The following is a 26,997-nucleotide window of genomic DNA, read 5'->3' as shown; positions in this document are numbered from 1 at the left end:
TGAGAAAACACACACTCACACACACACACTCACACACACACTTACCTGATGGTTTGTGCACTGAAGGCCAGTGTTCTCGTTTGTACATTTATTCCAGCAGACACGGGCAGCTTTAAAAGCTTAACCTCAACCATAGTTTCTCTTGTATTCAGAGTGTTCAGGACTCTGACCTTGTTCGGTTCAAACCACAAATCATGGCACACATTAATGCTTTAATGCAGTCTGCTATAGACAAGTGGTGAATAAGCATTCTCAGTAGAAGTGAAGTCGGCGTCTAATACACCGGATGAATCCGTAAGGCAAAATCCATGCTTGTGAAATAGAGGCACTGCTCTAAAAGCACTCCAATGCTGACACCGTGCTTTATTCTGTCTCCATTTCTCATCTGCTCTTTAAGCTTTTCCATCATCTCAGTCAAGCTTCCATTATTTTAGTGGCTATCTTTAGAGAGAAAGATTGACTTAAGTGAGTTGGATCGCCTCAACCCCTCTGTTGAATTCTTAAATGCCTTTCATTGTTATTTCCAGCATGTTTTTTTTTTTTTTTTAAATGTACAGTTGGCTCTTCATTTACATTAATTCAGTCTTTAACTAATCTCCATCTAACTATCTGAATGAAACCAAAGTGTGATTTCTGCAGTATTTTAATATCAATACTCACTCACTGTACAAGATTATCCCAGTTGATTTCTCTGGCAGACCGTAATAAAACACGTTTTTCCTGTCAGATTAAACGATAAAGATCCTCTAACAATAGACCTAGAAAATTACTAGGTTCTGTTTTACGTCATTGACCAGCGTGGTCTTTGCTGAAAACGGGGTCACGTAAACAGAAACGTTCTTTGTGCAATAGTAGCAATAGTGAAAATGATCATGGCTGGTAAAAATGGAAGACTTGGAATGATCTTATCGTATAAATCTGTCCTTAAAGTGATCTATGCAGTCTTTCCCTGCTTCTTTATTACATCACACTCCATTACCTGTCCTTACCTGAGAAAAAAAAGATATAGCTATGTGGTTCAGTAGCCTTTCATTCACTCATGTATCTGACTTGAATGGAAATGATATCACAGTGCAGCTGAATTCTCAACTCAGAAGGTGTGTTCATTTTCTATACCAGCAGCTCTGACAATACTTCCACCGGGACCATAAATGACAGGTTATTATAATGTATTCCTGCTAAACCATTATTATTTCTATAGCAACAGCTTATTCAGAAGGATTTATGTGATGGAAGCTCGATATAATGTACACCTTACAATAAACTGATTTCTGATAAGCTTCTGGCTTCTAAAGCTTTTATTTATTGAATATTTTTTTGGAACGAGTCTTGTGTGATAGCGCTTTGGATTGGTCAGTAAGCTTTCCGGAGGAGTTTTTTCTTTTTGGTTTATTGGTAGAAAAATATGTTGTGGTATTTTGTCTAGTTGGCTTCAAAGGAGAGAAAAAAAGAAGATGGGGGAATAACACTGAAAACAGTGTGACTTGTTCGGTGGGGCTTTAAGTGGTTAAGGGTTTTTCTTCAGAAGGTCAGGGTTCAACCATCAGCACTGCCATGCTGCCACTGTTGGGCCCTTGAGCAAGGCTCTTATCCTTCTCTGCTCCAGTGTTGCTGTATCATAGCTGCCCCTGCACTCTGACCCCAACTTCCTTAGCTGGGATATGCAGAGAAAAGAATTTCACTGTGCTGTAATATATGTGTGGTGGTGATAAAGGCTTCTTCTTATTATTCAATTTAAAAGTAATCCATTTCTAGGTGGTACAGCACCACCCCAAAGTGTTTCCTTACAGATTGTTTGATTACAGTAGATAGAAAGCCAGACTAGTGAACATGGATTAAACATTATGCATTGCGCACAGCAGGTTAAGCTCATTCCCATAAGGTAAGGACTGAACAGGTGGTAATAGATGAATAAGTGAACCTGCCAGGCATGAGCTATTACAGCTGACACTAATTGATGCTAGCTGCATGGTAAGATGCAGTGAATACTGGAGAGTTAAATGGTATTGCCTCGGATTAGAGCACAACACATGACAGCGATTTAGAGGATATTAAGAATGTATTATTAAGGACAGACGGGAACAGGGTTGGTCAGTTGAGACTGTTTCTTATTGAAGCGGAAACCAGAGTGAGAAAGTAAGTAAGGGGGTTTATTTTTCTGAGGTGAAGTGCAGTAATATTAACAAGGTTAAGCTCCACTGCCAGAAGAATCCTGATTAAATTTGATGGTGTTTAAGAGCAAATGATGCTTTTATGTGAACATGTCTAACATTGCTCCTTTCTCTCCCTTTTCCTGCAGTGATCCCGGACACGCTGTCCGTCACCTCACCCACTCAGACTCTGGCCAAAGTGGAAGGGGACACGCTGCTGCTGAGCTGTGAGGTAACACGCCAAACGTCTCAGCACACACACATTGCAGTGGGTTGGTACATGCGCTCCCCGGACGAGCCATCAGCCCCGCCGAGGGACCTCGTCACCCTGACACGGGATATGGTACTGAGGCCTGGGACATCATACCGCCAGCGTCTGTCCTCCGGAGACGTGAGACTGGACAAGACTAGCAGCACATCCTACCGTCTCACCATCTACAGCCTACAGCCCTCAGATCAGGGCCAATACTACTGCGAGGCATCAGAGTGGATCCAGGACCCTGATCGCTCCTGGTACTCCATGACGCGCAAGCAGTCTGACAAGACTATGGTCAAAGTTCAGCCCACAGGCAAGTGCCACGGTGAATGGGTCTCTCTCATGGGGATCTCAGCCAGTTTCTTGACCTTATTAATCCCCAAGTGGAGTTTGAGTTCTTGCTTAAGGTCTCTGTGATGTTAATCAGTTAGTCCTGGAGTTCACAGGCTTTAACCATTAAGTATCCTTTGTCCTATGTCAAGGTTTTTACAGAATTTTTTCAAATTATTATATACATAAAGTATTTCTTAAATCATATTTTTTGTACAGATACACACAGTTATGCCTTCCAGAGTATTTCAGGGTTGCGCAATCTTTCTGATGAATATGACACCTTCCTTAGTTGCACAATCCCCTGAACCTACACGCATGCAGTTATACTTCCAATAAAATACACAGTATGTTCCACCTCCCACATAGATCACAGAAGATTTAGAAAAAAATATCAAATAAGTTTTTCTTATGTGGCACGAGCTCATTCAGAATGATTCTGTCCTGCCTAAATACAGCCACAGTGCAGCTGAAACAGAAGCCATTTCAGGCTTATGTATGCTATGTGCAGATCGCTATCTGAAATTAAGCTCATTACCAGCCTCCTAGGGAGGCAACAGTCGATCCTCTTAACACCATCCTCCAGGGTAGAGTTTCTCTATGGCCTGTGCACTAGTGGATCTTCCCATCTCACTGATGCTGGTTGTGTTTTGAAGATTATTGAAGTTTGGATTGTAGTCAAGACTGACCTGGCTCAGCTGTCTGGAATACAAACAGCCACACTGGCCCAACCTATGTCTGTGGAATTCTAGTGGAAATAAATGACCTACAAGCCTTTAAAGAGAGAGAGAGAGAGAGAGAATTAAACCGTCTTCTTACACATGCTGTGCAATTCATATTTTTTTCACCAGATGTGCATAATGAGCCTCCAGTATCTCTGGCCACAGTTCATTTCAGTCCAGTCAGTTCTCATGTTCGTGTTCTGATCCCCCGCACTGTAAGACGTTGTGTTATATAGTGGATGTAGGTGTTCACTGTACCCGATCTCGAGGCAGTAACTCATTCTCAGAGCTCCACTGCCCAGCGGCTTGATGGGAATGAAAGGTGACAGCATACCTCCTCATCAAACACACAGCAGGATGGGATGTCTGGAACACCACGTTATTGGCCACTCGAGACTTGAATCAGGTGAAGTGAGATCGGAGAAGAGAGCGGAGTAGACCAGACCGCACGGCTCTCAAAGGCATACGGCCACACAGCAGAAACTTGATGGATTCGGTGTCTGCTGGGTGACAGGAGCAGTAGCAGCAGAACATAAAGGGAAGGGAAACAGTGAGCTAAAGAGCTGAAGCACATGTCCTACATAGAAATAAGAGGACAGTAGGTTAAGACAGGAGATGGGGACAAATGTGCTACGGATTGACCGTATGGAATGCTGCTGGTTTGTTAAGCAGTGTTGAGAGGCTGAAGGCTATCATTTGTTTCCTGCCTACTGGTTTCCTTGTTTTATGACAGCTCTTTGTTTCATGGCTAATTTTTCAGCCTGGCATGATATTTGCAAAGTTCCCCTTCTGAGTCACTGCAAGTAGTAAAATTAGTAATAAATGATTCATCAGAAATTAAAGATTAAAGCCCACCAGTGTCATATCAGCAGGATCATAGCTCATTTTACATACTGTATTAAAAAAAGGGGGCCAGGATCCTGTGATCTGTTTCTCTTTCAGAAGACAGCAATAAATGATAAACCTTATGTTGCATGATTACTGTTTTTAAGCAATGAATTCATCAGTTAGGGGTGTGTGTGCATTTTCCTCACTATGTATCCCCTACATCAGTCGGTTGTCAACTGAATTTTTCGTAAACAGATTGTCTCTTATGCAAATCTGGTATATGGACTATATCTGTTCAAGAGAGATTCAGCTTGGCTCAACTGCTTAACTATATACACTATATTGCCAAAAGTATTCGCTCACCCATCCAAATAATCAGAATCAGGTGTTCCAATCACTTCCATGGCCACAGGTGTATAAAATCAAGCACCTAGGCATGCAGACTGTTTTTACAAACATTTGTGAAAGAATGGGTCGCTCTCAGGAGCTCAGTGAATTCCAGCGTGGAACTGTGATAGGATGCCACCTGTGCAACAAATCCAGTCGTGAAATTTCCTCGCTCCTAAATATTCCACAGTCAACTGTCAGCTGTATTATAAGAATGTGGAAGTGTTTGGGAACGACAGCAACTCAGCCACGAAGTGGTAGGCCACGTAAACTGACAGAGCGGGGTCAGCGGATGCTGAGGCGCATAGTGCGAAGAGGTCGCCAACTTTCTGCAGAGTCAATCGCTACAGACCTCCAAACTTCATGTGGCCTTCAGATTAGCTCAAGAACAGTGCGCAGAGAGCTTCATGGAACGGGTTTCCATGGCCGAGCAGCTGCATCCAAGCCATGCATCACCAAGTGCAATGCAAAGCGTCGGATGCAGTGGTGTAAAGCACGCCGCCACTGGACTCTAGAGCAGTGGAGACGCGTTCTCTGGAGTGACGAATCGCGCTTCTCCATCTGGCAATCTGATGGACGAGTCTGGGTTTGGCGGTTGCCAGGAGAACGGTACTTGTCTGCCTGCATTGTGCCAAGTGTAAAGTTTGGTGGAGGGGGGATTATGGTGTGGGGTTGTTTTTCAGGAGCTGGGCTTGGCCCCTTAGTTCCAGTGAAAGGAACTCTGAATGCTTCAGCATACCAAGACATTTTGGACAATTCCATGCTCCCAACTTTGTGGGAACAGTTTGGAGCTGGCCCCTTCCTCTTCCAACATGACTGTGCACCAGTGCACAAAGCAAGCTCCATAAAGACATGGATGACAGAGTCTGGTGTGGATGAACTTGACTGGCCTGCACAGAGTCCTGACCTCAACCTGATAGAACACCTTTGGGATGAATTAGAGCGGAGACTGAGAGCCAGGCCTTCTCGTCCAACATCAGTGTGTGACCTCACAAATGCGCTTCTGGAAGAATGATCAAAAATTCCCATAAACACACTCCTAAACCTTGTGGACAGCCTTCCCAGAAGAGTTGAAGCTGTTATAGCTGCAAAGGGTGGACCGACATCATATTGAACCCTATGGATTAGGAATGGGATGTCACTTAAGTTCATATGCGAGTCAAGGCAGGTGAGCGAATACTTTTGGCAATATAGTGTGTATATATAGTTAAGCAGTGCAATATTTGTACTGATGAAGATAGCGACTTTGCATTTGTCTGTAGTTAATACCGAAATGCATATAAGTGGCCTGATTTTTTAATTTAAAATTATTACAAAATCATACAAACGCTTAAATGCAGTATGAAAGACACAAGATGTGAAGCAAAATTCTAAGAAGCTCAGTGACACTGAGATGGATTTGAGGGACTTGACTGTTCCTCTGTTCTGCTGGATGATAAGAGCATTTTAATTACCCAGTTTCTCTGGCAGTAGACACTGGGGTGTCATTAAGCGCTATCAGTATGATGAATAAAAGCTAAGGTCAGTCAGTGAATCTGAAAGATTTAGTTAAGCTTGGTCAAGGTGACGTGAAAAAGGCAGGACAGATGTGCTGTGATCACTCTGTATGCTGAGTGAGAGTAATTCTCATTGGAATTACAAACGGCGTCCCCTGAGCCGAGCGCGGATGAAGGAAAACGATTTGTCTTTTAAAGCCTGCTGTAACCAAGTGTCCTTGCAGCAGCTGGGGGTTATGAGGACAGGCTGCTTTGTCTGAGCTGGCAGACCTGAGCCAGGACAATGCAGAGGGCAGTGTGTGTATCTGAATGGATTCACTGCCAGTAATGTGTTTAGGTGTGCAGGTTGTGTGTGGGTCAGTCACTGTGTGTGTGTGTGTGTGTGTGTATGTGTATGTGTATGTGTATGTGTGGTGCTTTCTGTGGGGTGTTTGAGCAGGTTGGCAGGTTGTTGGGTTTGTGTGTGTGTTTGTGTGTGTGCTGGCTATGGGGGTGTGAGCAGGTTGTGGGTGTGGGTCAGTTACTATGTGTGTGTGAGTGAAGGTTGTTGGGTGTGTGTGAGCAGGTTGTGGGTTGGTCGCTGTGTGTGTGTGAGGCTGGGTGTGAGCAAGTTGGTGGGTGTATATAGGTTGGTTGCTGTGTGTGTATGCTGCTGAGTGTGAGCAGGTTGTTTGGTTAAGGTGTGTGGGTCAGTCACTGCTGGGTGTGTGGGTGTGACCAGGTTGGTGGGTGTATGTGGGTCGGTCACTGTGTGGGTGTGCTACTGTCTGTAGGGGTATGAGCAGGTTGTTGGGTGTGTGTGAGTGTGTGAGCAGGTTGTTGGGTGTGTGTGAGTGTGTGAGCAGGTTGTTGGGTGTGTGTGAGTGTGTGAGCAGGTTGTTGGGTGTGTGAGTGTGTGAGCAGGTTGTTGGGTGTGTGTGAGTGTGAGCAGGTTGTTGGGTGTGTGTGAGTGTGAGCAGGTTGTTGAGTGTGTGAGTGTAAGCAGGTTGGTGAGTGTGAGCAGGTTGTTGAGTGTGTGAGTGTGAGCAGGTTGTTGGGTGTGTGTGAGTGTGAGCAGGTTGTTGGGTGTGTGTGAGTGTGAGCAGGTTGTTGGGTGTGTGTGAGTGTAAGCAGGTTGTTGGGTGTGTGAGTGTAAGCAGATTGTTGGGTGTGTGTGAGTGTGAGCAGGTTGTTGGGTGTGTGTGAGTGTGAGCAGGTTGTTGAGTGTGTGAGTGTGAGCAGGTTGTTGAGTGTGTGAGTGTGAGCAGGTTGTTGAGTGTGTGAGTGTGAGCAGGTTGTTGGGTGTGTGAGTGTGTAAGCAGGTTGTTGGGTGTGTGTGAGTGTGTAAGCAGGTTGTTGGGTGTGTGTGAGTGTGAGCAGGTTGTTGGATGTGTGAGTGTGAGCAGGTTGTTGGGTGTGTGTGCGAGTGTGAGCAGGTTGTTGGGTGTGTGTGCGAGTGTGAGCAGGTTGTTGGGTGTGTGTGAGTGTGTGAGCAGGTTGTTGAGTGTGTGAGTGTGAGCAGGTTGTTGGGTGTGTGAGTGTGAGCAGGTTGTTGGGTGTGTGAGTGTGAGCAGGTTGTTGGGTGTGTGTGAGTGTGTGAGCAGGTTGTTGAGTGTGTGAGTGTGAGCAGGTTGTTGGGTGTGTGAGTGTGAGCAGGTTGTTCGGTGTGCGAGTGTGAGCAGGTTGTTGGGTGTATGTGAGTGTGTGAGCAGGTTGTTGAGTGTGTGAGTGTGAGCAGGTTGTTGGGTGTGTGAGTGTGAGCAGGTTGTTGGGTGTGTGTGAGTGTAAGCAGGTTGTTGGGTGTGTGTGAGTGTGTGAGCAGGTTGTTGAGTGTGTGAGTGTGAGCAGGTTGTTGGGTGTGTGAGTGTGAGCAGGTTGTTGGGTGTGTGTGAGTGTAAGCAGGTTGTTGGGTGTGTGTGAGTGTGTGAGCAGGTTGTTGAGTGTGTGAGTGTGAGCAGGTTGTTGGGTGTGTGTGAGTGTGTGAGCAGGTTGTTGAGTGTGTGAGTGTGAGCAGGTTGTTGGGTGTGTGAGTGTGAGCAGGTTGTTGGGTGTGTGTGAGTGTAAGCAGGTTGTTGGGTGTGTGTGAGTGTAAGCAGGTTGTTGGGTGTGTGTGAGTGTGTGAGCAGGTTGTTGAGTGTGTGAGTGTGAGCAGGTTGTTGGGTGTGTGTGAGTGTGTGAGCAGGTTGTTGAGTGTGTGAGTGTGAGCAGGTTGTTGGGTGTGTGAGTGTGAGCAGGTTGTTGGGTGTGTGTGAGTGTAAGCAGGTTGTTGGGTGTGTGAGTGTGAGCAGGTTGTTGGGTGTGTGTGAGTGTGAGCAGGTTGTTGAGTGTGTGAGTGTAAGCAGGTTGTTGGGTGTGTGTGAGTGTAAGCAGGTTGTTGAGTGTGTGAGTGTGAGCAGGTTGTTGGGTGTGTGAGTGTAAGCAGGTTGTTGGGTGTGTGTGACTGTAAGCAGGTTGTTGGGTGTGTGTGAGTGTAAGCAGGTTGTTGGGTGTGTGTGAGTGTAAGCAGGTTGTTGGGTGTGTGTGAGTGTAAGCAGGTTGTTGGGTGTGTGAGTGTAAGCAGGTTGTAGAGAGTGTGAGGGTGTAAGCAGGTTGTTGGGTGTGTGAGTGTATAAGCAGGTTGTAGAGAGTGTGAGGGTGTAAGCAGGTTGTTGGGTGTGTGAGTGTGTAAGCAGGTTGTAGAGAGTGTGAGGGTGTAAGCAGGTTGTTGGGTGTGTGAGGGTATAAGCAGGTTGTTTGGTATGTGTAAACAGGTTGTTGGGTGTGTGTGAGCAGTTTGTTGGGTGAGTGTGAGTGTAAGCAGGTTGCTGGGTGTGTGAGGGTGTAAACAGGTTGTTGGGTGTGTGAGTGTAAGCAGGTTGTAGAGAGTGTGAGGGTGTAAGCAGGTTGTTGGGTGTGTGAGGGTATAAGCAGGTTGTTTGGTATGTGTAAACAGGTTGTTGGGTGTGTGTGAGCAGGTTGTTGGGTGAGTGTGAGTGTAAGCAGGTTGCTGGGTGTGTGAGGGTGTAAGCAGGTTGTTGGGTGTGTGAGTGTAAGCAGGTTGTAGAGAGTGTGAGGGTGTAAGCAGGTTGTTGGGTGTGTGAGGGTATAAGCAGGTTGTTTGGTATGTGTAAACAGGTTGTTGGGTGTGTGTGAGTGTGAGCAGGTTGTTGGGTGAGTGTGAGCAGGTTGTTAGGTGTGTGTATGCAGGTTGCTGGGTGTGTGTGTCGGTGTGGCTCGGTTTGTGGTTGGGTGTGTGTGTCAGTGTGGCTCGGTTTGTGTGTGTGTGAGGGTTGCTGGGTATGGGTGTGTGTTTAGTGTGTGCTAATAAATGTGAGCTCCTAAGGAAACAGAAATTCTATTTGGATCCTTGAACATCACAGCACACAGATTTGTCTTGCACTGAGGCTTGTAGTTCCATTTCCCCACACAGCAGCTCGTGTTCACACACAGCATCCTCTCTTTCCTCTGACCCACAACTACCCAAATAGCTTACTGATGCATGACTCTTTTACTCTTGTTTTCTGATTCCTCCATTTCTTTTCTCTCTTCCTTCAAATTAGAATGTGTCAGGGTTTTTTCTCTGCGCTCTTCCCTCAGGCGTATCTCACTCTATTAGATTTTGTGCTCTCTTGTTTCACTCAGCACGCATTATACATGACAAAATCAAATCTCCCACAACCATTCGCCCAAACATCCAGTAATGAGCCTTATTTTCACTCATTACTCATCTCATGTTAATGCGAAATCTTAAAGCATGCCTTACTTTATGGAGGTCAGGCATGAGCTTTTGTAAATCTTAACTAGATTTCCCTCACATTTAATTAGCGCATGCACAAGTAGTTTATATAATGACTGAAAGTTAGGCAGAAACTCAATCAGCAGGACAGAGCGAGAAGCATGTGGGCATATTAAATGAGAGGATGGGGAAGAAAGCTGAGCCTGATTCAGACAGGATTACATTTACATGGTGACATGGAGTAATTCCACCATTTGCAGGTGCTCCTCTATGTGTTTTTGGCTATTTCACTTCCTCTGAGAGAATCACAGACCAATTTACTGCCTTAACCTCTGCGGCCAGATTTTTAGCCCCGTCTGGACAGATGCTGGTATGATTTGCTTCTTTGATATTTAAGCTTGCTGCTTCAGTCGCATATTCACGGCCTGAATTAATGCTTTGGATGAGGTTAGTTGAAACACTGGAATAAAAGGAATCAGTAGGTCAGTCGGGTTTAAGAAAATCTTCTAAGTATAGCTTGCATAAAAAAGTAAGATTCTCAACAAAATATGACTTCTTCATTTAAATACGTTTCTAATGACTAGATGGAATAATGTAGAGTGAGCGTGATCAATACATATAGGATTAACGTAAACCAGTTATATTGGGAAATCTCATGAGGATTTTGGCTCTGAGTGAAACTAGAACAACATTTAGGCAATTAAAGCATGTATTGTGGACTCAATTCTCAGCTCTGTGATCTGTTTTATTCAGAGCTTTAAAAAATTCTGAAAATCGCGTTGGACGTACGAAAACTAATTGCGTTAATGTGACTCAATTAAATCACTCGGATCCGATGTAGACATTCGAATTAAGGCAATTCAGCGAGGAGAAAGAGAATAAACTGAACCCGAACAGTGCAATCCCAGAGGCTGATTAAAGAGGCTGTTATAATATGAGCGACAAATATAAACCCACTTTATATTCACAGAAGCTACAATATCGTGCAGTGTTTAGTTTTGAATGAGGAGTTGTATCATTTTAACAGTATGCTGCCTGATGAATAAACATAATCACAAACATATTAAATCGACAGATATATAATCATATGAGCGCACGTCAGGCAAGACGTAGCGTTTTCCTCCTGAGTTAATTGAATTACTGTCCGAGTGTGAGCGTTTTATCATGGATAGGGCTTTACACTCATTAATTGCACAAGAACTGTCAGATGACCTCTTTGGTCTGATTAATGAGGAACAAGAGGTTTGTGAGAGAGGCTCACTCACAGAAGGGTAGTGTACTCAGCGGGTGTCATTCATCTCTACTTCCTGTGTGTTTGAGCGAGACGCACGTGTGTATGTATATGAGTCAGATATATGATTTGCTTAGTCACCCATTAGCAAAGTTTCAGACACTGCACATTTTAATGGATACCAGGCGACAGCGTACTCGCTCGTTAGATCCGCTGTCCATATCCAGCAGCTATCTCGAACCCTGCTGTGGGTGTGTATTATAACCATTATCTCTTTTAAACCATAATGTAGCATGAACATGACAGGATAACAAAAAAGATCCCAGCAAAGCTTTGTGCTTTGATCTGGAACGCCTTCATTAGGCAGCTGTATTTGGTGTTTTAAAGAGACTGGAGCTTAACAGGCTCTAATATGCAATGATTAGCCAGCAGATAGAGCTCGCTGAGCGGAGACACGGACAGAATCCTGATCTGAACTTCCTCTCCCTCTACGGCCCTCCTGTTATTTAAAATCCAGCCTGCTGTGGATCTCTTTACTATATATACGCCATGCTTTATTAAAATGCGTGATGTATGGCCTATATGACTCAAAATCACTCTTGCATCAGTTTCCTGTTCATTTTGTTATTCCCTTTTCTCATTTCTTGCCTCATCTCATGCGCTACACCCCAAATCAGCCCTCCCTCCAATCCCCCAGTCCCCCATCCGCCGGCTCTTTCTTCATCCTTCCTGTAATGAATGATTTCTGTGCTCAGCTCTGTGTTTCCCTGTACTCTTGTAAATGTACATGTTGGATAGCTGCAGGCTAGCGACATCCTAATAGAGCAGCACAACGCTCAAGTGCAGAAACGCCAACACCTACGGGCTTCTGTCGTCACGCGATAGGTCATTTGATCGGTCCGGTCTATCGTGCATTTATTTTTGTGAGTGTAATACAGAACGGGAAGTAAATATAACATGTAGGCATGTAAACTTTGCATTAGAATTCACTCCATCAGAACAAGTGCTACATGGCCAAGAGCTTTGAACTCACACTTTAATACAGTTCTTGTGAAGTCTGTTTCAAGTTGTGTGTAATTACAGCTTGAGGCGATCACCACCGAACGAGTGCGTTGAAGTGGAAAATACACTGTTTTGGCGAGGAGAAAGCACAGCATGCCGTGTGGAAAATTAATTGTGTAAATAAGTTCACTTTTGTGACAACTTTACCCACGCAGTAGGAGTTTCGATTGTCTTTTCTGTGAAAACAATTGATAATTAATGGTACAAGGGCAAGTAGTCTAAAACCTTCGCTTATACAACAAACACTTACCTGAAATCTTTCTGTCGTTCTCTCTTTCAGATCGGGACTTTAGTATTCAAGTGACAACAGATCGCCGGGCCTACACGGCAGGTGAGCCGCTGGAGCTCCGCTGCACCATAGATGCTCAGAATGTTGCTGAGCGTTACTTCTCGGTGTCGTGGGTCTTCAGCAGCTCGTCTATAGCCGTGGTGGGGCCCAGCGCTGTGCCCGTGCTGGGGGCAAACTACGTGCAGCGTGAGGCCGCTGGCCTCATGACCATTCGTAAAGAGAGTCCAGCTGTCCACCTACTCAAACTGCAGCGCCTGCTTCCCGAGGATGCTGGGAAATACATCTGCAGAGTGACCGAGCGAGAGAAGACGCCCACCGGAGAGTTCATCGATCGAACCAAGCGCTCCCGTAATGTTCAGATCACCGTGACTCCCCTGAGTGAGTATTCTTCTCTCAGTGATGGTCCCTTAAGGCAGGTGAATGAAACGGTGAAATTCCTAAGCACTGCTTTTTTCTCTCTCTAAAGTAGAGTAGTGTTACATTCTTAAACTAACTAGACAGTAAAGAGAGGAAATGGCCCAGCAATAAATTTAGTAATATTGTGGGCAGCAGGCTATTAGAGCTGTGTCATCCCTTTGTCCAACCAGATTTTTCTAACGCTCTATGAAGGCCATTGAGGTGGGGGTTTGTTTACTCAGATCCACAAATCCTGAGTTTAGGCTCTGTCTTATCACCTCGTCCATTCACCATAGTGGAGAGTAATAAAGGTGGAAAAGTAGAATAATGCCTTGTCTGAACTCTTTAGCCATTTTTGACAGAGTAAAATAGCTCTGAATGTGAAATAAAGCATGGTGTCTGTGCATATATTCATTTTTATTGCTTGTGTTAAAGGTGTGCTGCAAATGTAAGAAACAGTTTGGTTGAAGGGAGAGCTGCTTGAAGCTGGAAAGGAAGGTGTAGATAAAAGGTGCAAGGAACAAAGAAGGTCTCTTCAGCTGCTTATAGGAAAACACGAACAATCTTTGAAACACGTTATATTCCGTATGCTTATATTGAAGTATGTGTGATGTGCTCAGTGAGTTGGTGGTAAATTTGTAGGTTTATAATGGCATTTAATTAACCGTTTCATATATTACAGTTCTGTTGTTCTGTTAGCTTCTAAAAACTGAAAAGCGAGAGCGTTTTTTTTTTTTTTTTAATCCACAAACCATTTCCAGCATTCATTCATATTAAAGCGGAATACAGAGACAGCAAACAGTGTGCACAAAGTTATGGATTTTAGTGCAGTTACATGAGATGAGGAGATCAAGGACCTTTTGACCTCAGGCAGGAGGTGAGAGCTGTACAGGTTAAAGCATATGCTCCATTGGCCTCTTTCTACAGAGGTGAAGAGACGGCTAGATCCTAACGGTATTCTGTCAGCAGGTATTCGAAAGGCCATTGTCGAATCATTGTCGAATGACGAACCCCTACCCCCTACTGCCAGCGGGGATGAGCTCAGAGACATGAACCCAGTGTAGAGGATTTGATAGCCATATCTGTCCCCTCTAGCTCTACCAGAGCATTAGCTCCAGGATTGAGGCTATAGTCCAGCAGAGCATATCCTCTCCCCTTCCTCTTTAATACTGCACACAGACCCAGACATGCTCACACACCATGGGCCCAAAGCAGTCATGTCGATACAAACAACACTTGCCCCAGCTGCAGTTTTAAATGTGCATTTATTCGGGTGACAGAAAGCGGGAATCCTCATTCTCTCCCCCTGGAGATCTGCTTAAAGCGCCATAAAGAAGGAAAGCATAGCAGAAGTAAATACATTATGTCCAGTGACCCAAGCACACACCCTTCTATATTCCAGTGCTTCTCTTCTCATGTAATACAGAGGCAGGAAGGAGATTCTGCGGATGTGTTCCTAAGAGATCCTCTTTATTAGAGTAATTTGTTTGGCTTTGTCCCCCAGGAGCTTTTCTGCAATATATGCAGGGTTTATGAGACCATTAGAGCGATAACAACAGCCTGGGGCTGCTGCACACACCACAATTGTCTATATTTCTTCCTTTCTTCTTGGTTTTATTGTTTATTATGTTTGTTTTGTCTCTATCTCCATCTCTATTGCTCTGGCTGTTTTATTCAGACACATATACATACACACACACACACACACACAGACACACACACACAGTTTGACTCCTTTTCTGCCCCTTCTGTCCTGTTCTTCATCAGTTCCCATGTCTGGTCTTCATGTTGTGCATTGAGGCAGCATGTGACAGGCCTGCCAGCACACCAAAGCCACAGAAACCCTGCTGACAAATTGGGCCTGATGGAGGGTCTGGTTTTCAGTCAGATAAGAAGCAGATGCAGCAGTGGCAGGAATCTCAAACACATTGAGGCTGAGAAAACATGGTGAGAAAATCAGTAAGCACCAGGCAGACAGTGGAGAGGAAGAGACAAAGATGAAACTGCTCACACTCGCTGATTTAACAGCTTCTTTTCTTATGGCTCAGGCAGCTACAGATAAGAAGCAGAGGAAAGGTGAATGTGCTGGGAGATCAGAACACAGACGTGCAACCTCACATATTCATTTTAGACAGACTAAAATCAGCCTCACTCTGTATTTAAGCGTGTGGGCTGGGCTGGTAGTAGTGGCACAGTATGCTGCTTGGTGATTTGTTCTTCCATGTTGGGGAAAAGTTTCTGCCCAAGGGAAGATCAGCTCTGTAGTAGCACAAGAGAAAATTTGTGCCTCTTCAAAGTCTCTTTTTTTTTTTATTGTAAAGAGGATGTGGTTGTGTGTAGAAATCCCTGTCGAAAACATTGGGGACGTGCTTTGATCCACACTGTGCTTGCAAGATCATCCACTGAGCTTTCTGATCCAAAGACAGTCCCCAAACTCCTGTCAGTCTACATCCACTAACCAGTGTACAATAAACCAGGACCCAACTGGAGAGTCTGCAAGAGCCTTGCACATAATCAACCATCATCATGAGCTCATCTCTACTTCAGATCGTTCATAAGTAAGCTGTTAGAATCTGATTAAATGGCAAGGAAGATGCCTTTTGAATCTGTAACAAGGATCCCCAGTAGTCTATATCAGAGGAAATATTGACTAGCAGTAAGTCAAGGTGATTCAGAAATACTCTGAAGACGCTATTTCGCACACGTTTTAAAGGCCTCATCAGTGGTGATTTCTTTTACTTTTATCATCTCGCTTTCTCTCTCTTTTAGGCAGTAACATCAGTGTGTCATTGACCAGCAATTCCTCCGAGGTGATGGAGGGAGAAAACATCCACTTGACATGCTCAGTGCATTCCACAGTCGGAGCTCTGTCCATCGTCTGGCAGTGGGCAGACAAAGATGGCAGTGCTCCCGCTGTTGACCTGGCATCAGTGGACCGCTATGGCACCATACAGCCTGGATCCAGTTTCCTGGAGCGGCACAGCTACGGGGAGGTCCACGCGGAACGAATCCGATCGGACACCTTCACCCTCGCCCTGAACAATGCCTTCCCCACAGACGAGGGCGAGTACCGCTGCAGTGCCACCGAGTGGATACAAAGCGGCAGTGCGCCAGACTGGGAGTGGCAGCAGATCGGGGAGAGCACAGCCACCACTGCCATCACAGTGAGATCTGTCGGTAAGAAAAATTACAGCTGCTTGCTGCTGATCTACAGCTGTGAACTGAATCTGTTGAATTCATATGCAGCATACTGTTGAAATTGACAATATCATTAATGCTGGGTTGTAATGGTGATGGCAGAGCTCTTTTTATTACTGAAACACATGGATGTAGAAACTCTTCCAGAAAATTAAAAATGTGTTTCTATGCCTTTGTGACACTGTGCCTTGATAAAACATACTACAAGCCACCCAATGGATAGAAAAGACTTTCTCTGCTCTCTCTGTGCTTTTATGAACATGTCTGCTATAAAATGGACCACACACACAAACAACTTTGTATCCGTATCCTTCCAATGATATAATCTTTAATGAAGGAAAAATATAAAATATAGAGTGCTTTACCGTTTAGGAACCAAGCAAAAATGAACACAAAAGTGCCTTCAAAAGTGTCAGATATTCCTATCCTTTTTGGTCCCCCAGGAATAAAACCATATGCCCACACACAAACAGGGTGCAAATCCTGTAGGAGGTACATGCCTCAACAGCAGAGCGGCCCCTAGAATGAAATTCAAGACTTTAACTTTTTTTTTTTTTTTTTTTTGCTGTTGTTCAATCTGTCTGACTTCATGCCTATGCTTCCAGCATGTTTTGAAGCATGTTAAGATCTCTTATATTATTATACGATGTTAATAATTTCACCGGCTTCTCTTTGAATTGACATCCAATTTGTTACAGCATATAAATTCTTCTTTTCCTCGTGCACATATAATGGTGGGGAGAGCATATGCTCGTGAATCATCTTCATGTCTTCCTTATGTCCTGCAATACAGAAGACAGGTGTGACGGTGGCTTAATTGCCAAAAAATACGCTCGCTCTGGTTTCACGTACTTGGATCCTGCATCAGTATTTTTGCCTCAGGAGAACAGAGAACAAAAAAGGCTTCGGTGCAGAGTATGTGTGTGTTGTGTTGGTGGGATGGGAGGTTTTACAGTGGTGGCTGCTCTGTTGAGTGATGGTCAAGCAACCTGGTCAATCAACCTGTTTAAAAAAATCCTGAAGGTGTTTTCACACTTGAAATTCAGTTCAGTTTTATTTGTTTAGCGCTTTTAACAATAGACATCGTCCCAGAACAGCTTTACAGGATATAAGAAATATAGAACAAAAAGTTTGAGATTTAATATTTGACTTATAATTAAATTTATTTTGTTATTTATCCCTAATGAGCAAGCCTGAGGCGACTATGGCAAGGAAAAACTGCCTTAGATGTTATATGGAAGAAACCTTGAGAGGAATAATTTCCCCTCAGGTAAACATAACCCTGGGTTTTTTTTTTCCCCCTTACATTTTACACTGCTCATACTTTACCTGGGGTTAACAATTAATCCTGGCTATTTATAATCTGACGTTTTACACTGTACATTCCTAATAATAACGCTTTTGCATCAGTGAGAAGAAATGTCACCTCGTAAATCCTCCTCGGCTCTTTTAAGCCTCCGGAGAGGCACAAAGGCAATAAAACAAGGATAAAAATACAAAAGAAAGAAAACACAAAGGAGAAGGTTTTGTCTAAATATTTCTTTGAAGCATGGAGAGACTTGTTTACTTTTACAGTAGCATCATTGTTTACATCACATGTGCTGATATCCAGTTTCTGGTAAATTTTCAGTCACTTGAATACACGGTTATCCAGTTTGTCCTGACTTGTGAATGGAACTGTAAAAATGATCATCGCTTTTTTTTTTCCATCGCCGTTTCTGTGACTTTACAAAACGTGATATGAGGCATGTGCTTTTCAATTTCAGATTCTGTTTCTAAGCATCTTCCCGTAATGTTCGAACACCACATCCTTTCAATCACGTTTGGCACCGCAACATGGAGTCTGTAGAAGCCGTGTTAAGCCTGCTTCGTTTCATAACAAGGTTTTGTAAAAAGCAGTTGTTCCCGAATTACACGCATGAAACGTTCCTCTACCCGGGTTAAATGCCGAGGTTAGAAGGAGGATGACCCGGGGTTAAGCGCAGTGTAAAAAACCCTGGAGAGCTCCCGATTCGAAAAATAGAAAGGTTGTTATGTTGATCACCGGGAAATGCAATGCTTACACACATCGACACAGGGATTCAATCCAAAAGTAAGACTTCAGGCATTCAGCAGCATGAATTCATCAGTAAACAGAAACCTTTGCTGTACTTCTACAGCATTTTAGTTCATATTTTTATCAAGCTAAAACAAAGTTCTTAATTGTTCTGGCAAACTCGTTCCTGTAACATATTTGACTTGATGAAGCACACTGACATCTAAATGAATAAAGGAGCAGTGTTTGGAAGAATAGGTAGATAAACACAGTGACAGGAGGAAAAGAGGTGCTTCAGGAGAGCAAGGCTTTGAGTAGCTGACATTAAAGGACACCTAGAGGTCACGGGTGCGAGGCGCTTGCTGCACCTGACAGTCTGTCTGGATGCTTTAAATCTTCGTGCTGTTGTTTTGGGAGCAGACGTGCGCCACACGCTTCTGTCTCCAGAATACGAAAACACATGCACGAAGAGCCAGTGTAACTCTTTCTTTGGTTAAAATAGAGATTGGTGAAAATAATAATGCTCTGTGAATGTTAAATATTTGATGAAAAAAATATTATGGACTGGAGTAAGATGAGGATAATCTAAATCATGCCATTTTATTCAGAAGAGAAAGTCTTCATTTCAATTCTTCTTTATTCTCAACCCATTATTTTATGTCCTGTAAGTTAAAACTCTGGACAAACATACAGCTTAGGAAAAATGCTGGACACAAAACGAATAGAAAATATAGTTTTATATTTTTTATGTACCTGGGTGGAAATGAATGTTTTTTTCCTTCTTCTGCTATGTGTTTAGTTTGATGATCGTGGTTACCTTGCATGGTTTTTAAGGGAAGATAGCAAAAATCTTCTATGTGTGTGTATGTATACACACACACACACACACACGTACGTATGTAGTCCCATTGGACAGGTCTGCTGTGTCACCGTGTGTAATGAACAAGCATTCAGCTCTCCCGTCCTGCAGCTGGGTTCTGCTTGCTGGAAATGAAGACATTTTTTCACAGCTCTCAGTATTCTGCAGTGAAGGACGTCAGGGACAAGGAGCCATTTATTAGCATGAAAGAACAGATAGCAGAGCAAAGTACAAATCAACTAATTCACCCTGACATGAAGGATATGCAGTAAAAAAAAAAAAAAAATCAGAGAAGAATGCTGGAGTTCATCAACATTCTCTCTCTGTTTTATTTCTCTCTGGGTGTCCCGTCTCACTGCCTTGTCTGTCTCTGTCCTCTCTACCCTTCTCTGTCTTGCTTACGATTCATCTCCCACAAATTCCTGTCGTTCTCTTATGATCTCTGATCTGAAACTTATCAGTCACCCTGTTCATCTGTCAGCCTCTACGCCTCTCCTCACCCTGCTCTTTAATCCTGGCCTCTGATTCTGATCTCTTTACCTTTTATCGTCTCGCTTTTTCCTTCAAAAAACGACTTCACTCCGGTTCCTCCTCACCTGTGGTGATAAGCATAGCAGTTTTCCAAGTGTCCTGTTTTGTGTGTCATGTCTAGAAAAGAGTACATTTATCTGAGCTGGTCGTTAATTGCTTTCTCACTTCTGATTGGTCAAAAAGTGATTAATTGTCTTTAACAGTACTTCTGATGCAAGCGAGCGCTCATTCTAATACATTATGGTTTCTATAGTAACAAGAGCTTATATGATGAATGCTGCATGTACACAGATGATAGATTAGATGACGGATTAAAGCATCTGTAGTTGATTATTGATATAGTGAATTTTTCCAAGCATATATATATAGGAGTCACTAATATAGTGTGAGGGGTGCTGTTGAGTTTGTTTTTTGTTTTTTGTTTTTTTTCTAAAGGAATGTCAAATAAAAAGCTACATGTTTTGATCTTATTAAATATAAGAGAGAAATAAAAAGAGGCTTGTAAGGGAATGGCTTATGCTTTATAGCTGCTATGAAATAAATGATAAAACTTGTTTCAAGGACGTTTCACAACATTAGAGGTAACAATAAATGGATAAAACATATGACATCTTTTGTTAATGATTAATAATAATAATAATAAATTGTTAGGGTTGGATAATTGCTGCAGTACAAGAGAAATAAAACGCTTCGGCGCATGTGTGTGTAAATATAGATTATTGTCAGTTTGGGTTTTATTCCTCCACTGCATTTCTCAGAATAACTAGCTCTGACGAGAGACAATAATAGGAATCAATAGGCTTATGGTATCAGTTGGCTTCAAGCGAACTAAATCACAATCAGTTTCCAAGAAGTGTGTTTGAGAGGTGCTATTTATTTTTGTAACCCATTAAGCTTGCGAAGGTCAGACTGAAAAAGTCTTGCTTGTTTATTCTGCAGTCCTTTCACAAACAGTCGCTATAATTAAAAGACCTGGATCTTTTCTAAACGAGTGTGACTTGCCTCCTACACAGGATTCAGAGGCTTTAACAGAGCAGAGGCAGAGCCTTGTGGCAGCTGTTCACCACCAACCCCAGCGCTGACATGCGAGAGCAGCCAAATGGCAGCGTGCCCTGTTTTGGGAAACCATTCAAGCCCTTTTTCTCCTCTGCATCTTCAAGAGGGGAAAACAAGCAGCCTGGGCATTCCTGTTTAATGAGGACTCTTCCCATAGCTGAAACTGCATAGAATAAATACAACACATGGAAACCTGGGTCCTGGCGCCTGGGTCATCATCTAAACTCTCTCTAGAGCATGAGTGTCCGTGTCATGACTCGGCATGTTGACCAGTTTATATTAACGATCATATTGACCAGAAGTGGAGATGGAGGGTAATAAGTGGAAGCTCCACACTGTGCTGTTAATAAGATTAGACTGCAGTGTCAGAGCAAATTAATCCGCAACTGTGGAACTGAATCACACCACCATACACACACATCCTTTGTTCAAATTCTTGTGCAAACATCCAGACGGTCAGTATTTTTACTGCCGTAACATTACTACACCAAATGCAATTGCACTTTTCTTTTATATAAAATACAAATAAATGTATTATTCCTGGGTGACGTCTGTTCTGTCCTCATTTGGACCTGTCTTTTCATACCTATGTGAAATGCAGCACTTGGACTAGTTAATATTCCATGAAGTGAAAATAAACAAACCAGGTTTCCATATGTAGCTATGTAAGAAAATGTGCATACACAAAAAGACGTACCGTAACCCATTCGTATATAACGTCTATATAACTCTGACTCCTTTTTAAATGAGTATTACTGTATGATAACATGTACCAGCTACTTTCAGCTAGTTTTATTGTATCTTTTCTTTTCTTTCCTTTGCCAGAGTCGTCTTTCTTTGTGTCAGCTTCGTCACGGACTCCCAGTGTGACCTTTGGTGACTCCTTTGACCTGCAGTGCATTGTGAAATCCCGCCATAACCCTAGCATCCCCACCTCGGTGACGTGGCGCTTCCAGCCGGCCGAGGGTGGCAGCGAGCTGCGAGACGTGGTGACGTTCACACGTGACGGCACGCTACAGTGGGGTGAGCAGGTCCTGGGCCTCGGTACACGCACGTCAGTGGACCGTACACGCAACAACACCAATTTCCGCCTCAGCGTCACCCGAGCCGGGCGCAAAGAGTCTGGGGTGTACCAGTGCGCCGCCGTCCTGTACCGCAGAAATTATAATGGCACCTGGAAGATCATCGCTAACCGCACGTCTAACCTGCTGGGCATCAACGTACTGCAGCCAGGTTTGTTGCTTTCTGATGCTTCTTTCTGCTGCTAGGAGAAGGGGGTGACTGCTGAAGTGATGTGTATTCATTTGGCACATCTTGAATGAGACAAGGTTAATAGGTGTGAGTGTGTGTGTGAGTGTGTGTGTGTGTGTGTGTGTGTGGGCAAAGGCCAGTTCACGTAATGGGTGCAAGTTGAAAAAGAATTGGCTGCTCATGTCTTCCCCCTTCCCCTAACCCCACTGAGGATAGCAATTAGAGGGGACAGAGAAGGAAAAGAGAGCGATTAGAGAGAAAGAAGAGCTCGTTATACACACTCAAATTCTAGGCACTCTCACAAAACCACTGCACATAGACTCACATGGCATATTTATGCACTACAAGATGCTGTTTTCCCTCCAGCAGGTGCTGTGACCTACATCGTGAAGCAGTGTACAGTAGGGCTGGGCTGTCATGATGCACTTTTGTGAAATTTCGCTCCTATTCAGTATTTTTAGAACATGGGCCAAGCCTAATAGTTAAACAAGAAGAAGCTGTTTAAATATACACTCACCAATAAAAGCACCTCCGCTCATTCATGCACTCATCTAATCAGCCAGTCATTTGGCTGTGGCGTAATGCAAAAAGATCGTGCAGATACATGCCACGATTTTCAATTAATGTTCGCATCAAACATCAGAATAAAGAAAAAGTGTGATCTCTGGGACTTTAACTGTGGCATGGCTGCGGGTGCGAGACAGGCTGGTTGGAGTATTTGAGAAATTGCTGATCTCCTGGGGTTTTCACACACAACTGTCTCCTGAGTTTACACAGAATGGTGCAAAAAAAACCCTCCAGTAAGCAGCAGTTCTGCAGGCTGAAACAGCTTGCTGGAAAAGAGGTCAGAATAAAATGGCCAGACTGGTACGTGATGTCTGCAGATACAGCCATGTTGATCAGAAAAGAATCTCAGAACACACAACATGCTGAACCTCGAGGCTACATGTGCACATCACAATGGGTTTGATGTGAACATAAACTAGAGCTCTTGGCCTGAATCTGCATGTTTTTATGCATTACGCTGCTAATTTAACTTTCTTTTCTTTTCCCAAATGTGGCTCTTCTGTTTACTTGGCAGAAAATAAATTTGTTTGTAAAAGATTGATACCCATGTACAAAGCCAAATGTTTTAACTAATTTTTCCCCAAAGATGCTCAAACAAGTAGCAAAAAAAGTACTCAAAATTCAGGAAAAGCTGCCAGCAAGTACACAGTGTGTGTGATAACTTACTCAAGACTGCTGAAAAAAACATCCCAGGTGGCTCTGTTGTGCAAAGTTTTATCTTTAAGGATACTTTAAGGATCTGTATTGGAAGTTGGGTCAGAATTTTTTGACACTGAAGTCTGCTTTATATGACATGAACATTGAAACAGACCAGGAGTGAGGTGGGTTAGTGGTTAGCATGTTTACCTCACTGCTCTGGGGTTGTTTTGGGGGTTTTTTGAGTCATGCTTCTACCCTATGAGCTTGCCATTTGCATGTTCTCCCTGTGCTTCAAGGGTTTCCTCCAGGTTTCTCTGGTTTCTAATTCAAAGACATATGTTTAGGCTGACTGGCATCTCAAAATCATCTGTAGCATGAGTGTTTGTGATTGTGCCTGGTGATGGGTTGACACCCTGTACACAGTGTCTCCCACCCTGAGTCCCCTGGGATAGATTCCACTTCCACTGTAACCCTGTCTAGGATAAGGACTACAGAAAATGGATAGATGAATGGATTGAAACTCGTACTTCTAATGTAAAAGCACTCTCATTTACTACAGGGCTCATGTAAGGAGCAGCGTTGATGTGGATCATATTATTGCATTATGTTGTCCAGATTGGAGATTTGGCAGCAGCATATCTGTTTTATAGTTTTATTAAAATCGTCTATTTTGGGGGGCATCAAATTCTTCTCTTCAGTGATTTCTTTAGCTCATTTTAATCTTTATACTGTACAACCAGTTGCGAGTTAATTACACATCTGTGGCTGAAACACCTGTATGACATCACACACACACACACACACACACAAATCTAAGATTCTACCATGTAAATGTCACTGCTGTGTTCAAAAGATTCACTATCCATATAACACAATGACTCTGGTGATCCCTTTCCACTGATGGACATGAGAGAGGGGCAGACAAACTAAACCTAGCACCAGATACAGGACTACAGTCAGTAACCGTATCCCTATAAAGTGCACTGATATGTTCTGATTCTGCTGAGCTTCACATTAAACCATCAGCACAGAGAATTGGGCTTGTTTTTGCCGTGTGAGAATCTGCACCATTAGTAGTACAAAGTGAAATTATCATCATGATCTGACACACGGGACACGTTCTCAAGCTGTAGCTTTCTGCTTTGTCGGCTTTGGGCCATTTGTTTTTCTGCTCTATAATAAAGCTGTGTACAGGACATTTTAAACCTTTTGTACTGTTTACAGCCCGAATCTCGAGTGTTTCTCCGCTAATCCGCTTGCTTGTATACTGTTAAGGTGACCTTTCCCCGTTTTAATGAATACAAGAAAACAGACAAGTTGTATTTGTGTTGGAAGATCTGAACTATAATAAGTCAGGAGTAGAAGTGAAAGCAAATAAAATTCATCTGCAGAAAAACTTCACTTCAGTGGGAAAGGATGCAGGAAGAGAAAAGTCATAGTGGCAGTGCTTCATTTAGCATGGTGATAAGGTGAACTGTCACTCCATCAAATTAACAAAGCTTTGAAGCTAACACAGTGAAAGAGGGCAGGGTGTTCTCTGTTCAAATATAGGAGAAACTGGTATGTCAGTAGCGGTCACAGCAACTCGGAGCTCAGTTTCAATACTCTGCGGTATTACTTTTCATTCTGCTACCCGCATGAAAGTAAAAACATCCCACACCAACTTCCCACAGGTGCAAATCTATGCTATAGCTTCATACAGCATTCTGGTGTTTGGTTTCAGACAAAATAAGGCTTGGCTGGATGCCCTCACACAAACACACACACACACACACACACTCTTCACACTCTCTCTTTCACAAACGATTATAAAGGGCTGTTTACACTACAAACTTGTTATAGGCTGGGGTTCCCTTTTTCAATACTGAGCCATCCAAAAAGCTGACCATTCATGTGGAAAGTCTTTTTTATTAATAACTGGAGGCCCAATTGAAAAGAAAGGAATAGAGATATTCTTTACGGGGAATGAGTCATCGGCTCAAATTCACTAGCTATTGGGTGGGCGAAATTGAAACTGGACCAGAATTGGCTTCAGACCATTTCATTTGATGTATTAAAGCTCTTTATATATTAGGTTGTTTGCCTTTATATAACATTTTGTCTTTTCATTTTATTAAATCTTTTATACATCACTTACAAGCATTCAAGCAAAGTCATCGTGAATAATTTACTTTAATTTAGCCTTTGCAGTTTTAACAGTTTAGTTTATACACTGTATTGGCCCCTTCCTGTTCCAACATGACTGCACTAAGCAAGGTCCATAAAGACATGGATGAGTGAGATTGGTGTGGAGGAACTTCACAGAGTCCTGACCTCAACCTGATAGAACATCTTTGGGATGAATTAGAGTAAAGACTGCAAGCCAGGCCTACACGTCTAGCATCAGTGCCTGACCTCACAAATGTGCTTCAATTAGAATAGTCAAAGATTCCCAGAAACACACTCCTAATCCTTGTGGAAAGCCTTCCCAGAAGAGTTGAAGCTGTTATAGCTATGAAGGGCGGGGCAACTCCATATTACATTCATGTGCATTTAAAGGCAGATGTCCCAGTTTTGGCCTGGCTCACAGTCTCTGCTCTAATTCATCCCAAAGGTGTTCTATCAGGTTGAGGTCAAATTCCTCCACACCAAACTCACTCATCCATGTCTTTATGGACCTTGCTTTGTGCACTGGTGTGTAGTCATTTTGGAACAGGAAGGGGAAGGGAACTCCTCTGTTATGCTGATGGCATCTGTCATCTCTGGAATGCTTCATAAAGAGAGTCAAAATCAGTGATTGATGCCTATCATTTAGCCATAAAGGCAAAGTTTAAAGTGGACTTTTCCCTAAACACTGACAGTACAATAGGTTCAAAATTCAGTATGGTAACATTATGGTGCTCTTCAGCTCTGCTGTGCTATGATTTATTGAATATTGAACAGCCCCCCAAATTCAACCAAACCCTGATAACAAAATGCTCTGAGTTAAGTTTGAGATACACGACTGGATCTGTTCTACCATATTATTTCTAACTGTAGATGTTTATACAGTCCAGCCTGTAACTATACAGTGCAAGGTTTTATGATGTAATTCTGAAATAGTATTGAGCCAGTGGACCAACAAATATGCCTATAATTAAGTGTATGCACATTATTAGACTTTCTCTTTCAGTTTATTAAAATAATACTCAACCTCAGACAGTACTCAGCTTTTACTTACTCCTTACTATATGTAACTATAATGTATACTGAGTCTAATATGCATTCAAGCAATCTATAAATATAAATAATACATGTGCTTGAGGTACATAAATAACTGAATTAATTAGGATCTGTATATTGCTTAGTTTTGTACAAAAATGTGGTTTGTTTCAACGTGACGCTAGAAATGGTGTGTGTAATGGCGAGACCACAGTGATTGTCAAAGCTATAATAATTAACATGGTTTGCTTTTGACGTGTGGTGTGGCTCTAGATATACAAGTAAAATAAGAACAATGCAATGAAAATCAAGTGTCCCTATGAATTGTCTGAACGGCACTGCAGTCATTTGTCAAGTCATGTCAAGTCAAGAAGCTTTCTTTGTCATTTCAACCATATATAGCTACATAAAACAACATAACATAGAGCTACAACACAGAGCTAAGGAAAGAAAGTAAGTTGTCCTAGCTACATAAAGCGCAACATGTGCAACCTAGTGCAAACCGTGCAAGACAAAAGACAGTGCAGACAGACAATACAAAACACTACAGTACAGGACAGATACACATAATACACAATATAGAAAGAAAAGCGTCGACCAATGTACATTCTTCAATATATAAGCAGTGTCCGTTACACCAGTTGATTTTTTTATACATATTTTTGTGTTGACATTCTACACAGATTTTTAAAATATTTTATTATAAAATGTAATGTCAGATTTAGTGACAAATTTTATGTTTAGTCTTACCTGCACACCCTTGCCAAAAACCTATATTTAACACACACACACCGAGTCAGAACGCAGGATCCTAGATGCCTTGATGCAGATGCTGTCTCA

The 26,997-nt window shown here is 42.9% G+C and overlaps 1 protein-coding gene across 2 annotated transcripts in view; it reads left to right on the top strand.

Moving 5' to 3' along the window:
• The window catches only part of igsf3 (immunoglobulin superfamily, member 3), a 126,939-nt gene that overhangs the window by 74,997 nt on the left and 24,945 nt on the right, over positions 1–26,997 (top strand). For both annotated transcript variants that reach the window (XM_058392110.1, XM_058392109.1), the window contains exons 3-6: positions 2,300–2,719; positions 12,437–12,823; positions 15,611–16,018; positions 21,346–21,753. In XM_058392110.1, coding sequence (XP_058248093.1) covers positions 2,300–2,719; positions 12,437–12,823; positions 15,611–16,018; positions 21,346–21,753 — 1,623 coding nt within the window. The remainder of the gene's footprint in view (positions 1–2,299; positions 2,720–12,436; positions 12,824–15,610; positions 16,019–21,345; positions 21,754–26,997) is intronic.

Source organism: Hemibagrus wyckioides, linkage group LG06, assembly GCF_019097595.1.
Source record: "Hemibagrus wyckioides isolate EC202008001 linkage group LG06, SWU_Hwy_1.0, whole genome shotgun sequence".
Taxonomy (NCBI): Eukaryota; Metazoa; Chordata; class Actinopteri; order Siluriformes; family Bagridae; genus Hemibagrus; species Hemibagrus wyckioides.
The sequence above is the reverse complement of the archived record's forward strand: the minus strand, read 5'-3'. Positions and strand labels throughout refer to the sequence as shown.